The sequence below is a fragment of the Neoarius graeffei genome, chromosome 19 (genome assembly GCF_027579695.1).
Source record: "Neoarius graeffei isolate fNeoGra1 chromosome 19, fNeoGra1.pri, whole genome shotgun sequence".
NCBI lineage: Eukaryota > Metazoa > Chordata > Actinopteri > Siluriformes > Ariidae > Neoarius > Neoarius graeffei.
The window spans coordinates 16,447,872-16,463,413 of NC_083587.1; the positions used below are offsets into that span (position 1 = coordinate 16,447,872).

At 41.4% G+C, this 15,542-nt stretch overlaps 1 protein-coding gene across 6 annotated transcripts in view; it reads right to left on the reverse strand.

Annotated features, from left to right (window-relative positions):
* Window positions 1-15,542, reverse strand: part of ctnnd2a (catenin (cadherin-associated protein), delta 2a) — a 789,966-nt gene that overhangs the window by 159,649 nt on the left and 614,775 nt on the right. For all 6 annotated transcript variants that reach the window (XM_060899742.1, XM_060899744.1, XM_060899741.1 and 3 more), the window contains one exon: window positions 6,600-6,783. In XM_060899742.1, the coding sequence (XP_060755725.1) occupies window positions 6,600-6,783 (184 nt within the window). The remainder of the gene's footprint in view (window positions 1-6,599; window positions 6,784-15,542) is intronic.

Here is a 15,542-nt window from a genome sequence, read left to right on the forward strand (position 1 = left end):
GTACTTTTATGCATGCTAAACCTAAAAACGGGTCGGTGCCGACCCGAACACTAGAGGAAGGTTTAATTGGATTGAGGTCTGGGCTTTGATTAGGCCATTCCAAGGCATTTAAATATTTCCCTTTAAACCACTCCAGTGTAGCTTTAGCAGTATGTTTAGGGTCATTGTCCTGCTGGAACGTGAACCTTCATCCCAGTCTCAAACCTCTGGCTGACTTAAACAGGTTTTCCTCCAGAATTGCCCTGTATTTAGTGCCATCCATCTTTCCTTCAGTCCTGACCAGCTTTCCTGTCCCTGCAGATGAAAAACATCTCCACAGCATGATGCTGCCACCACCATGCTTCACTGTAGGAATGGTGTTCTCAGGGTGTTGGGTTTGCGCCACACATGGCATTTCCCATGATGGCCAAAAAGATCAATTTTAGTCTTATTTAACCAGAGAATCTTCTTCCATGTGTTTGGGGAGTCTGCCACATGCTGTTGGGCAAACTCCAAATGTGTTTTCTTCAGCAATGGCTTTTTTCTGGCCACTCTTCCATAAAGCCCCACCCACTCTGTGGAGTGTACGGCTTAAAGTGGTCCTATGGACAGATACTCCCATCTCCGCTGTGGATCTCTGCAGCTGCTTCAGTGTTATCTTTGGTGTCTTTGTTGCATCTCTGATTAATGCCCTCTTTGCCCAGTCTGTGAGTTTTGGTGGGCGGCCTTCTCTTGTCAGGTTTGTAGTGGTGCCACATTATTTCCATTTTGCTATAATGGATTTAATGGTGCTCCGTGGGATATTCAAAGTTTGGGATATTTTTTATAACCCAACCCTGATCTATACTTCTCTACAACTTTGTCTCTGACCTGTTTGGAGGCTCCTTGGTTCTCATGTTGCTTGCTTAGTAGTGTAGCAGAGTCAGGGTCCTTCCAGAACAGGGTGATTTATACAGACATCATGTGACAGATCACGTGACACTTTGATTGCACACAGGTGGATCTTAATCAACTAATTATGTGACTTATGAAGTGAATTGGTTGGACCAGCTCTTATTTAGGGGTTTTATATGAAGGGGTGAATACTTATGCACACTCCAGATTTCTGTTTTTTCATCTTAATTATTGTTTGTGTCACAATAAAACAACAATGTGCACCTTTAAAGTGGTCGGCATGTTGTCTAAATCAAATGGTGCTAACTCCCTAAACATCCATTTTAATTCCAGCTTGTAATGCAGCAAAACAGGACAAACACCAAGGGGAATGAATACTTTTGCAAGGCACTGTATTGAGTGGTCTTAACAGGCAGCATTATATATACATGACCCGGATCACTTCCTGCCTACATGTTACACACTTCAGGTTATTGGCAAACATCTGCACACCACAATAAATATTTCTTCTCAGAATAAGAACTGCATTTCAGCGACAGGATTGTTTGTCAGCTACACAAAGACGCCAGTAATTACCTGCACGTAGTGCACCTTCGGAAAAGCAATTTACAGCAGGGCTTTGTGTTTAGAGAAAAATAAACTCTGAAACCGAAGGTCTGCATATGTGTGTGTGTGTAAATGTCTTTATCGACAAGCTTGCTCTTCTCATGCAATAAACCAGAAGAAAAGGTGAAATAATTCTCATTTACGCAGGCAAATTGAAGACATATTTGTAAAATACCACATCTAAAAATGAACTCTCATTTCTTTGGTGAATCTCAGCAGAATTCCTGAGATCAAAGATAAGCTCCATAGACGTACGTTTAGCAGTGTTGCTATGGATACAACATGGAATGAAGGCCTCACCGAGAGTAATATTAAGCCCTAAAGAATCATGGCTTCCTCTCTGCTATTTTTCACCCAACTCTCAGCGACGGAGTTCGTGCATAAATCATAACACGACACAAATTATGTGCGATCATTCTGCATTATTCTATTGGATAAATCATACATTCATATGTAGCACACGTTCTCCATGTTTGGTACAAAATAATAATAATAATAATAATAATATGCCTACGTTTTCCATTTCTTTTATATTCTGCACTTCTTGATTTCTCACATGCAGTAATGACGTGAACAGCTTCTCTGGGAGGAAGCCAAACCCAGACGGTCCTCATTTTGTTTTTCAGCACCTTTAGCATCAGCTGTCTCTCTCTGTCTGTTTCGCACCGTTTTTTGGAGAGGAGATGAAATGAAATAAAAATGCTGCCGTCTGTTCAGAAGCGAGCTGATGCAGGAAAAAAGGAAGTAGCTCTGTAAAAATTCTCAAATCTGATTGGTCAGGTGGAGATGATTCATTTTTTAAAGCTTTTTTCTTTTAACAGTTGAAGCTTAACAGAACTTTACGGTTCTGGACAATTTTGATCCGAAGGACTTTCAGTCTGTTTGGCAAAAACGCTTCAGGAAAGTTCTCGGAACGTTCTTTGATGAAAGTTCTAGAACACCGTAAAGCAAATCAACATTACAGGTGAATATTTTTAACATTACAATCTAAATTTCTTCGAACGAATCTTCGAAAGAAAATGACGCTCCCCGAGAGTTCTTCGAGTGGTTAACGTTTGTAACCAAGAGCTATTTTCAGTGAAAGATGAAACTACTGAGGTCTTTAAACAGAATTCGTGAGCTCGTGATTATGACATGGGAAATCGTGTACATGAAAAGCTTGGCGTTCAAGTGGTAAGTTGTCACGAGAACACCGCTGCTGGGAAACGACATCTAGAAGCCACTAACGAGGCTAACGTTAACCAATGTAGCAAGCTAACAAGCAGGTGACATGATGTAGGAAATGCAAAGGCTGAATGAAAAGATGAGGCCATTTTCTCATCTCATCTCATCTCATCTCATCTCATCTCATCTCATCTCATCTCATCTCATCTCATCTCATCTCATTATCTCTAGCCGCTTTATCCTTCTACAGGGTTGCAGGCAAGCTGGAGCCTATCCCAGCTGACTACGGGCGAAAGGCGGGGTACACCCTGGACAAGTCGCCAGGTCATCACAGGGCTGACACATAGACACAGACAACCATTCACACTCATACCTACGGTCAATTTAGAGTCACCAGTTAACCTAACCTGCATGTCTTTGGACTGTGGGGGAAACCGGAGCACCCGGAGGAAACCCACGCGGACACGGGGAGAACATGCAAACTCCACACAGAAAGGCCCTTGCCGGCCCCAGCGCTCGAACCCAGGACCTTCTTGCTGTGAGGCGACAGCGCTAACCACTACACCACCGTGCCACCGAGGCCATTTTCATATATCAATATTTTCCTCAGACATATTATAATAATAATAAAAAACTTTATTTGCCAGGTATGTGAACACATACGAGGAATTTGACTCCGGTTTCACTTCGCTCTCTTAGTACAAACAGATAAAAAGCGCAGACAAAAACAAAAAGCTATGTACATGTAGAAGGGTAAATATATGTATAGACAGCATAGTGCAAGGATGAATTAGTAAATATCAATATAAATATACAGTGTGCACAGAATGACGGTATGAGTGTGCAGATATTTCACGGTTGATGTTACTGATATTTGAGTCCGGTTAGCTGTTCATCACAGAGACAGCCTGAGGGAAAAAAAACTGTTCTTGTGTCTGGTTGTTTTTGCGTACAGTGTTCTGTAGCGTCTCCCAGAGGGGAGATGTTTCAACAATTTGTGACCAGGGTGTGATGGGTCTGCAGAGATGTTACCTGCCCGTTTCCTGACTCTGGACAGGTACAGGTCTTGGATGGAGGGCAGGTTGACACCAGTAATTTTCTCTGCAGACCTTATTGTCCATTGCAGTTTGTTCTTCTCCTGTTTGGTGACCGATCCAAACCAAATAGTGATGGAAGAGCAGAGAACAGACTGAATGATGGCAGAGTAGAATTGTGTCAGCAGCTCCTTAGAGAGGTTGAGCTTCCTGAGCTGGCACAGAAAGTACAACCTCTGCTGGGCCTTTTTGATGATGGTGACTGTGTTGGTCTCCCACTTCAAGTCCCGAGAGATTGTGGAATCCAGAAACCTGAAGCTTTCAACAGCAGTCACAATGTTGTTGGTGATGGTGATGGGCAGCAGGGTGGAGGGGCTCCTCCTAAAGTCTACTGTCATCTCCACAGTTTTGAGCGTGTTCAGCTCCAGATTGTTCTGACTGCACCAACAGACCAGCCGTTCAACCTCCCGTCTGTATGCAGACTTGTCACTGTCTCGGATGAGGCCGATGACCGTTGTGTCGTCTAGCAAATTTCAGGAGTTTAACAGACGGGTCTCTTGAGGTGCAGTCGTTGGTGTAAAGGGAGAAGAGCAGCGGGGAGAGCACACACCCCTGGGGGGCGCCAGTGCTGATAGTCCGGGTGCTGGATGTGATGCTCCTGAAATTTGTCCAAAAATTGTGAGAGGAGCTGATTTCAGAAGGAAAACACACCTTCATGAAATTGTGAAAATACAAGGTTGTTAATCAAGGACTGTAACTCTGGTAAAATGTGGCCGAATTGAATGAAATAACAATATGCAAACTACCAACGTATAACAAAGCGTTTTACCAAATTTGGTGAAATTCCTCCAAAAATTGTGAGAGGAGTTGATTTCAGAAGGTGAGCACCCTTCCTGGGATGGACGGACGGACATCGCCACGACATAATCCCCCTTCGGGCCTTTCGGCCAGCGGGCGATAACAATGAAGACAACTCTATACAGCCAAAAATGATAAATATATTACCTTACCATCGACCAAAAATGTACTTCCAAGGCCTTTTTGAAAACATCACAACTCGTGAGCTTTCAGAAAACTTCATATGGACTCTTCTCGTGAACACGGTAACCACGACCGTATTTCTGTCAGGTTTTTACAGATACAGTTGTCATTCTTAGAAGCGAAGGCGCAACATCCAAACTGAGAACCTTAAACGATTGTTTGCTTTGTCCTTTTGGGGAAATCTTTAAGATCTTAAGATTACAAGATTCGTTTTTAGAAAAGGGTTTCAAATCAAATAGGGCCCCAAAGAGAGAGAGGATCACGAACCTTGAGAAATCCTTTCTTTCTCCAATTGTGTTTGTGTGTTTTGAAAAAAAAAGTATTTTGAAGTGAAACACAAGCATTAATAAGGACATTGGATCTTTTTGATACCGGTTCCTACTCAGAACCAGGTTCTGGAGACCTTAGAGATCCTACCAAGACTGCTAGAAGAAGAAGAAATTCCTGACTTCCAATGAATAGACAGAGTGAAATGCTGTTACACCGTGTCTAAACGCTGTTCACAGACAGAAGAGCGTGGAGTCACACCGATAAAAATGCTGTCAGGCTTCAGAGATGGTTTGAAGTCAAAATCCTGCATGTAGGAACCAGGTCCTTATATCAGGATAAAAGAAAAAAATCCCACTGCTCTGTGGATACACTTAAAAAATCAAGCTGTCACTGGAGATACACTTTGTTTTAAAAAAAAAAAAGTTGAAGTTATTTTTCTTTCAGTAATGAATTAAAAGAACAGGAAATCGGTCAGACAGTGCAGGGTAAAATGACAGAACTTACTTTTCAAAATCGTGCACGCAATTCGCCATTTAGTGTTCGTAGATGAATACATTTGTCCCCACATTTATATATCGGGGGCGGCACGGTGGTGTAGTGGTTAGCACTGTTGCCTCACAGCAAGAAGGTCCGGGTTCGAGCCCCGTGGCTGGCGAGGGCCTTTCTGTGCGGAGTTTGCATGTTCTCCCCGTGTCTGCGTGGGTTTCCTCTGGGTGCTCCGGTTTCCCCCACAGTCCAAAGACATGCAGGTTAGATTAACTGGTGACTCTAAATTGAGCGTAGGTGTGAATGTGAGTGTGAATGGTTGTCTGTGTCTATGTGCAGCCCTGTGATGACCTGGCGACTTGTCCAGGGTGTACCCCGCCTTTCGCCCGTAGTCAGCTGGGATAGGCTCCAGCTTGCCTGCGACCCTGTAGAACAGGATAAAGCGGCTACAGATAATGAGATGAGATGAGATTTATATATCATATATATTAATATTAGTTTTCATCCATGATCTTAAAAATGTCAAGAAATGCAGCGCACCAAATGATAAAAAAAAAAAAAAAAAAAAAATACACAACAAAATCTGTCGTGCACGACATCATTTCAAACATCTCCAAAATAAACCAAACAAACAAAAAACTGAATTTTTCCACAATTACAAATGACTGTAGTTACAACGTCATACGTATATGCTGTCTGGGATGCTGTTACAGACCTGTCGTCATGGTAACCATCATGGCTACTAATCATCACTGTTCCAATTTGTCAACGCTCAGCTTAGCAAACATCATACCAGCGTTTCCTCCTTGAAATTGTTTTTCAATAATAATCGATTTTATAACATGATTTATATCATAATCATGATATGATATTCATCACTGCTCATTTACATATTACAAGAAAACAAATGCCACAATAGCACAATTGTTATCACATTAGTATCACATCATTCTTATCTGTGGGCATCCTGACTAATTTGAATAATATTCACCAGGGACAGTAGAAAAAAAGGCCACGCCCACTTTGGGTTTATATCCAACTCTAGATACAGATATTTGCAGAAATAAACAGACACAGAAACAGCGTTGTTTTGTTATAGCTCAAATAAAACGTGAACTCGCTGACCTCAGGCACCCGGTGGCGTTGCGCAGGACGAGTGACGTGTGCATCTGCAGCTTGCGGTCCTCCTGATGCGGCGAGACGTCCCAGGCGGACAGAGGGATGATCACGGTGTTGGTCAGGACAGCTAGAGCGTCCTGGATGATGGGCATCTTCAGGGCATCACATGACGAGAGGTTCCATAACACACCTGGGACAGAGACACACAGCTGGACTCAGTGTGGGGACAAACAAGTGGAATGAGGAAGAACTTTAGGAAGATGGTGCAATCACGAGAACTAGAGCTGTTAGTGTCAGCACAAAACGCTCAGGCTGATGTAACCATTAGATACGGCAAGGGCTGCTGCTGCTGCTGTTTTTCAAGTTTGAGGCAAATCCCCCTTAAGAACAAATTATGTTTTATCACAAGTATAGCTGATAATCCAAGACACGTTTGGTGTTTGGCATTTAGTGATAACTTTCACCTGAACTACAAGGCTAATCTAGCAAAAAAGGAAATCACATTTACCCAAATACAGAGAATATTGTTTTTAGAAACTGTGTATTAACCCTCTGGGGTCTGAGGGTATTTTCTGGCACTAATGATTTTGGTACGCTCTGATTTTGTTGTCAGTTTCAACAAATCTAAACAGTATTTTCAAAGTCATGTGACGTTTTTGTATTCAGCACAAGTTCAGCTACAATAATATCTCTGTAGTCTGTATGTCATGATTGTATTTTTAAAAAATGACAGATAAATGAAGATGTTGTAAAAAGCAGTTTTAGAACTGTGTTGGAATGTGTGAAAAAACAAAACAAAACAAAACATGACCTTACCCATTGTGTCGAACCGTTTTGGTCACTTGAGGTGATTCTGTTCAGTCGTAGGAATGGATCAAGCACAAAAACTTAAATCTGCTCCATTGACTTGGTCAATTAACTGGCCATCAAAAAAATGTATGCCCTATTGTTTTGGGATAAAGGGTTGGCAGTGGGAGGAGTATTCAATGAGAAGGGTAAAAAATTCCATTCCATTCAATGAGAAGAGTGAAGACCCCTCCCATTGCTAACTCTTAGTCCCATCAGGTCAAGTCCCAATGGGTAAGGTCATGTTTTTCACACATTCCAACACAGTTCTAAAACTGCTTTTTACAACAGCTTCATTTATCTGGTATTTGACTTTATTTTGATATTGTTCAGTGGGTCTTGAAATTAACTCTTGTACTATTTTACTCAGTTCAGAGCCACAACCAACTCTGTTACACAATTACTCTGTAATTTTGCTCCCACAACAACTCCAAATTTTACTCTCTAAACTCAAATTGAGAAAAATGAACTATTTTTGGGGAAAATACTTTTAACTCTGGAAAAATCACTCAGTTATTTTTTCAGTGTATGCACTACAGTGCACGCATATCAACTGATCTGCTCATCAGAAATAGAAGAAATATTTACACTTGCTCGAGCTGATCTTTGGCTGGATCGAGTTGAAGTAAAAAACAAAAAAACAAAACAAAAAGACCCCCGCATCACTCATCATCAGTGTCGCAGTTCTCAAGACTGAATTGAATCACTGTCCTGAATCATCCGAAGCGCATAAACTCCGCGTGCCATCTCACAACAAGTTTTACCTCCAAATCACCTAAACTATGGTTTAGATAAAACAGATTTTATCCTGTTTACAGTGGGCGTTCCCACCGCGAAAGAGATACTGAGTGAAAGTGATTATCATGCCGTTACCATGTGAACAGTCTTTTATGAATGTGTAAGTGTGTGCTCAGTGCTCCGACTCCGGTGTGACTGAGTAAGGGGACAAGATTTATGTTTCATCTAATTTAGGAAATTTAAAAACTATAATATTATTTGGCAGCGGGAACATAGCAAAGTGTAAAGCATAACATTTCTATCAATATGTTTATTGTGTGTATGATTAAAAAAACTCACAAAAATATTTATCTAAATACATGACCTACTCATTCTAGACCTGTCAAGCTTCGCTGGAGAAGCTCTCGACCCCAGAGGGTTAAACATGTTTACTGTCATTATACTCATAATCAGAGGAAAAAAACAACCTATTTTGTATCTTTAACGCAGCTACGTTAGCCGAAAACATCCACAGTTTCTCAAAACTGGAAGACCACAGGAAAGTACCTCAACCTTTTTAACTCTTTAAATGGGAAAAGGAGACACGCCCACTTTGCTCTCTCTCTCTCTCTCTCTCTCTCTCTCTCTGTGAATCTTTAAGTGGTTAGAGGAACCTAATTTTTTGAGTTTAAATCCTCTAAGATGTCGTGACAAGTCATTTCAGAGCTACTGAATTCTCAATCCTGATTGGTCAGAAGGTACTGATTCGTTTTCTAGAACTCATACGCTTATATTAATCATTAATGCGTTCCTTCTGATACCTTATCGTTTCTATAGCAACAGCTCCTTCATATGAACTTGTACAGTGAACGCTCCTCTAAATAGATGATGAGGTTTTCTTGAAAGAAGGACAAGTGTGTTTGTGCATCATTTCTGGAAGGAGTCTCCAGTATCAGCACTGTGTAACAGTCAGAGGTGACGCTGTAACTTTAAGCTTTTCGACATCTTCAGGGCAGAGGAGTTTACGACAAGCGAGAGTATGAGAAGAGAGAGAGAGAGAGAAAGTTGATGGAATGATGAATGCGAGTGAGAACAGGAACCAACTTGTTTCGCAGACGTTCGAGAACATTAAATGGATAAAAAGTACAACGTATGACATGCAAAACTGTAATTGTTACCAAACACTCCGTGTCATGCTATTCTAGGAAAATAATTCACAACAGGATTGTTAGGTGTAATGAAGCTGAGTTACTGTTACCACACTGAAGATGATTATTTTCCAATAATAGCATGACACAGAGAGCTTTATTCCTCTTATAGACCCCTTCGCAGTAAACGTCATTCATACGTAAGAGGAAATTGCGCACGCAGCCTGGACCCAAAAAAGACTCAGCGACGGTAGAGACGAGAAGAAATATTTGGAAGAAATGCCTAGTTGTTGTGTTGTCGGGTGTCAGAATCATAGCAGTGATGGGTTTAAAATGTTCAGAATTCCAGCAGGATCTCACCCATTCCAAAAAAATCGCCGACGTCTATGGCTACAAGCCATCAAACGTGTAGACTGGGATGAAAGCACCATCAAAAATGCGCGGGTTTGCAGCGCCCACTTCATCACAGGTAAGATCAGGCTATTTATTAAATCTTTCGTTTTTATTCTTTCTAGTCTTCGTTTATTGATGTAGCAAAATACTTTGGCAACGTTTGTCTGATTAGCTGGGTCATAGTTACACAATGTAATGAATATTGTTAGCATGTTAACTTAGCTTTGCATGCAATTTTGTTTGTAGGAGAGGTCTCGCTTGACTCAAGCAGTCCAGATTTTGTGCCATCATTATTTGTGTATGCCGAAAATCACAATTTTAAAGCAAGGATGGAAAGGTAAAATTGTGTGCCCTCACTCTAAATGCCAACTTACGTTGACTGCTCTAACCTAGCTCCCGCCCCGTTCAGTTTCATTTCTGCTCTCTGCCTCTCGCTTTTTACGCAGCTCTGATTTCTCTTAGCTGCACTCTTTACACTATCATTCCTTTCATGCCATTCCCTCCTGCAAATTGCTGTTTAGTGTTGGTATTTGCTGTTGTAGCTAAAGCCACATTGCCATCACATCACTGGCATAATTTGATTAAAACAAAATGAATATGAATGTCTCATTGTTAATCAAGTTGTAGTCTCGCTGTAACCAGAATGCTGATGGCAGGCTACTTTTGTAAATAGTTTTTTTTTTTTTTTTTGAGTTTGACATTTTTTGTAAATAGTATGACTGCCTTCAGGTATCAGAGGAAAACTTACTAACACCGTCCGTCCACTCTTTAATTAAATACGGATCCGGTAGGCGATGTCCACTTGTTAGAGTTAACTTATTTATGTAGCATTCTCGATCTTGTAACGACAATTGTTTGGCATAATCTGACAGCTCATAATGCCGGTCTATGGGCAGCGCCATTGTTTCTGGGTCCAGGCTGCGCGCGCATCCTGGCAACGGTCGGTTTGTTTACAAACATGCGAAGGGGTCTATATGAGCAGCGTGGCAGGACATTATTTCTGAAAAGACACCGGAGTCTCATTACAGACATAAACAACGATTAGAAAACATAACCGCTGCACAAAAATAGCGTCGTCTGGTACGTTGATACAGGTGTGAAAAACACACAGGGATGCAAAAGTAAAGCACTTTACATTTTACAAATAATCTCTGGTTTTGTTCAGAATTTTGCGGCCAAATCTGCACCAAGTTTCACCAAAAGATCCTCGTTAAATGGTTGGGCGAGCAGCACGATCAACGCTCTCTCTCTCTCTCTCTCTCTCTCTCTCTCTCTCTCTCTCTCTGCTGGTTAAGACGCTCTTAGTGTTAACAGACTTTTGGGAAACTCAGCACTGAACTGCAATAATATCCAACAGATGTATATCATTGGAGCAAGATTTGATGGCTTGTCACTCAAATAAATAAATAAATAAATAAATAAATAAAAGGCACTCGTGAAACTTTCCCATCCCTGAGCTGCATTTGCTAATTATCCAGAAACTAAATGAAAAATGCACACTGCAGAATTTTAATTAAAGGAACGAGGAGTGAAAAGTTTCCTGGAGTTTAGGAGCACAAAAAAAAAATTGCCACAAAATCCAGTGGACGATTGTGTTGTTTTCTTAAAAAAAACAACAACCCACAAGCAGTTGAGAGATGTTTATTAGAGATGTTTTTTTTTTTTTTAAATTCAGTGTTTTGTGGCCTTTCGTGATCCTGTGCGTAGGCCTCGCTGCTCGGTGAGAAAAGCCGCAGCTTCTTTAGACACCAGCTGTATGCCGACCTACCAAACGCACTAATTACTGTGCCTTTTCCCTTCAGGCTCTGAATAAATAAATAAATAATAATAAAAAAAACAAGAAAACGATCAGTGTAGCAGGGGCGCTGTGCTGTCGCAGAGTTATTTTCATTCCTCCCCAAGGCGAGAGATGTGAAAGTCTGGCTCTTTAACCGTAACGTCTGTACACTATGAAGTCAGGAGTCGGGATAAAAAAAGGAGAAATAAATTGGCACTCGCTGATATTCACTGTCAAATGAAACCTAACACCATCAATGATTCACTGAGTGTGGAAAAGGAACACCGCTGGGAGGAAACACACGCCGTGTTGTGCTTTACGTGCTGCTCCTACGACCTCAAACAAGGAACTGGAACGATGCTGAACTTCGAAACTCTGAACAGTTCATGAACAGAGAATATTTTCGCTTTGTCCCAGATTTGCTGTGTAATCAGAATGAGAATCAGAAGTCAGTCCGAAACACAGGGAGAGTTCAGGGGCAACTCTGTTGTTCGTGTTTTCTATAAATGTACAGAAGCAGTCAAAAATATGGCCACACGTTATTTCAAGTTACTTTGTATCTTAAAGTAATGATGGATGTCGTTTCTCTTTACTTAGGTGTTCAGTTCTTGACATACGGTAATACTAGATGGATGACTACAGTTGTGGCATTGAATAGGGCTATTTACTGTTTGATCTCAGGGCGGCACGGTGGTGTAGTGGTTAACACTGTCACCTCACAGCAAGAAGGATATGAGTTCGAGCCCAGTAGCCGATGGGGGTCTTTCCTTTCGGTACGGAGTTTGCATGCTCTTCCCGTGTCTGTGTGGGTTTCCTCCGGGTGCTCCGGTTTCCTCCACAGTCCAAAGGTTAGGTTAATCGGTGGCTCTAAATTGACCGTAGGTGTGAATGTGAGTGTGAATGGTTGTTTGTGTCAGCCCTGCAATGATCTGTCGACTTGTCCAGGTGTACCCTGCCTCTTGCCTATAGTCAGCTGCGATAGGCTCCAGTTTACCCATGACCCTGCCCAGGAAAAGTGGTTATGGATAATGGATGGATGGATGTTTGAGCTCAAATGCATTAAGAAGGCAAGAAACTCGTCCACTAATTACCTTTTGACGAGGCACACCTGTTAGTTGAAAAGCGTTCCAGGCGACTACCTCATGAAGCTGGTTAAGAGAATGCCAATAGTGTGCAAAGCGTCATCAAGGTAAATGCTGGCTACTTTGAAGAATCTAAAATCTCATCTCATCTCATTATCTCTAGCCACTTTATCCTGTTCTACAGGGTCGCAGGCAAGCTGGAGCCTATCCCAGCTGACTACGGGCGAAAGGCGGGGTACACCCTGGACAAGTCGCCAGGTCATCACAGGGCTGACACATAGACACAGACAACCATTCACACTCACATACGGTCAATTTAGAGTCACCAGTTAACCTAACCTGCATGTCTTTGGACTGTGGGGGAAACCGGAGCACCCGGAGGAAACCCACGCAGACACCATGCAAACTCCGCATAGAAAGGCCCTCGCCGGCCACGGGGTTCGAACCCGGACTTTCTTGCTGTGAGGTGACAGCGCTAACCACTACACCACCCAGAATCTAAAATACGAAACGTATCTTGTTTTTCACACTTTTGCTGTTTACCACATAATTCCACATGTTTGATATCCAGATGTTATTTCGTACATTTTGATGTCTTCAGTTTGTTCTACAGCGCAGAAAATACAAAATACAGAAAACCTGATGGATGAGATGAGTAGGGGGTGTACAAACTTTTGACTGGTACTGTATTAGATGTTGAGCTGAGAAATTAAACTTTATTAAAACCAAACTAAAATGGATTTTTATCACCTTTGATGGTAAAAACAAACAAATTTGAATTTGGTATCTAACTTCAAAACCAGGCATTGCGTTTTTCCTGCACAAGTGTTTTTCCGCTTGTGAATTCACTGAATTCGGTTTCTTTTCACAAACAACCTGCAATACAGTCACCTGTTCATCAGTACTGAAGTTTTCCATGTTTTATGCGTTGTTTGGTGAAATAAATGCCGATTTAGCAAGAAAACTGAGAAACGTCGACAAATCACGGGTGCAGCGATGATGGATGATGTCACTAGCTTCAAAACGCTGATTTCCTGAACTGGAGTTGTCAGCATCTATGAAAAATGGGATGTGTTAGTTTCTGAAACAAAACCACATGTCTGAGACGATAGATGAAATGTACGTAGCTATAAATGGATAAAACACTCTTTATAGAGGTGTGCAATAAAGCGGAGCTACTGTTACCATCTCAAAGTTGATTATGTTCTACACTGAAGTGTTTTATTCCTCTTTTTCCACAGCAACATCTCAAAATTAAAAATTTTATTAATTACACAGTGACTCATCTTACTTTTTTTTATCCATTTATAGTTACATTTAAAGGTAGACTGCCTTTCAGATTTTTCAAGTGTAGGTCATAAAAAGAATTTTCCACGACACTCTATTTTCGCTCAGTGGACCAAAAGCTACTGAATTCGAATCAGACTTCCAATTTTATTATTTTTTTAAAAATAGAACAATTAATGAATTTAGAGCCACATTGCCCTAAATCCTCCGCTATGTTTTCCTGCTTCACCATGACCCGATACAGATATCAATGTTATAGTCGAGTCACTAAACCACAAGTCCGAGTCCAGTCTTGAGTCCCCAGTGTTCAAGTCCAAATCATTAAAAAAAAAAACACATTAGAGTCGAGTCCACTACTGATCCGAGTTGAGTCCGAGTTGAGTCCAAGACCCCAACCACACCATTTGACGGCGGCTGTTTCAGCACCATTAACATTAGTTTGTTCCTGAACATTGTGTATGAACAGGTGAATGTGCTTCTCTTTGTCAGGGAGTGTGAAGTATTCTGTCAGAGATGGTTGGGAGACAGATGTAAATGCAGAAGGTGTGTTTATTAATACAACCCCGATTCCAAAAAAGTTGGGACAAAGTACAAACTGTAAATAAAAACGGAATGCAATGATGTGGAAGTTTCAAAATTCCATATTTTATTCAGAATAGAACATAGATGACATATCAAATGTTTAAACTGAGAAAATGTATCATTTAAAGAGAAAAATTAGGTGATTTTAAATTTCATGACAACACATCTCAAAAAAGTTGGGACAAGGCCATGTTTACCACTGTGAGACATCCCCTTTTCTCTTTACAACAGTCTGTAAACGTCTGGGGACTGAGGAGACAAGTTGCTCAAGTTTAGGGATAGGAATGTTAACCCATTCTTGTCTAATGTAGGATTCTAGTTGCTCAACTGTCTTAGGTCTTTTTTGTCGTATCTTCCGTTTTATGATGCGCCAAAAGTTTTCTATGGGTGAAAGATCTGGACTGCAGGCTGGCCAGTTCAGTACCCGGACCCTTCTTCTACGCAGCCATGATGCTGTAATTGATGCAGTATGTGGTTTGGCATTGTCATGTTGGAAAATGCAAGGTCTTCCCTGAAAGAGACGTCGTCTGGATGGGAGCATATGTTGCTCTAGAACCTGGATATACCTTTCAGCATCGATGGTGTCTTTCCAGATGTGTAAGCTGCCCATGCCACACGCACTAATGCAACCCCATACCATCAGAGATGCAGGCTTCTGAACTGAGCGCTGATAACAACTTGGGTCGTCCTTCTCCTCTTTAGTCTGAATGACACGGCGTCCCTGATTTCCATAAAGAACTTCAAATTTTGATTCGTCTGACCACAGAACAGTTTTCCACTTTGCCACAGTCCATTTTAAATGAGCCTTGGCCCAGAGAAGACGTCTGCGCTTCTGGATCATGTTTAGATACGGCTTCTTCTTTGAACTATAGAGTTTTAGCTGGCAACTACGGATGGCACGGTGAATTATGTTCACAGATAATGTTCTCTGGAAATATTCCTGAGCCCATTTTGTGATTTCCAATACAGAAGCATGCCTGTATGTGATGCAGTGCCGTCTAAGGGCCCGAAGATCACGGGCACCCAGTATGGTTTTCCGGCCTTGACCCTTACGCACAGAGATTCTTCCAGATTCTCTGAATCTTTTGATGACATTATGCACTGTAGATGATGATAT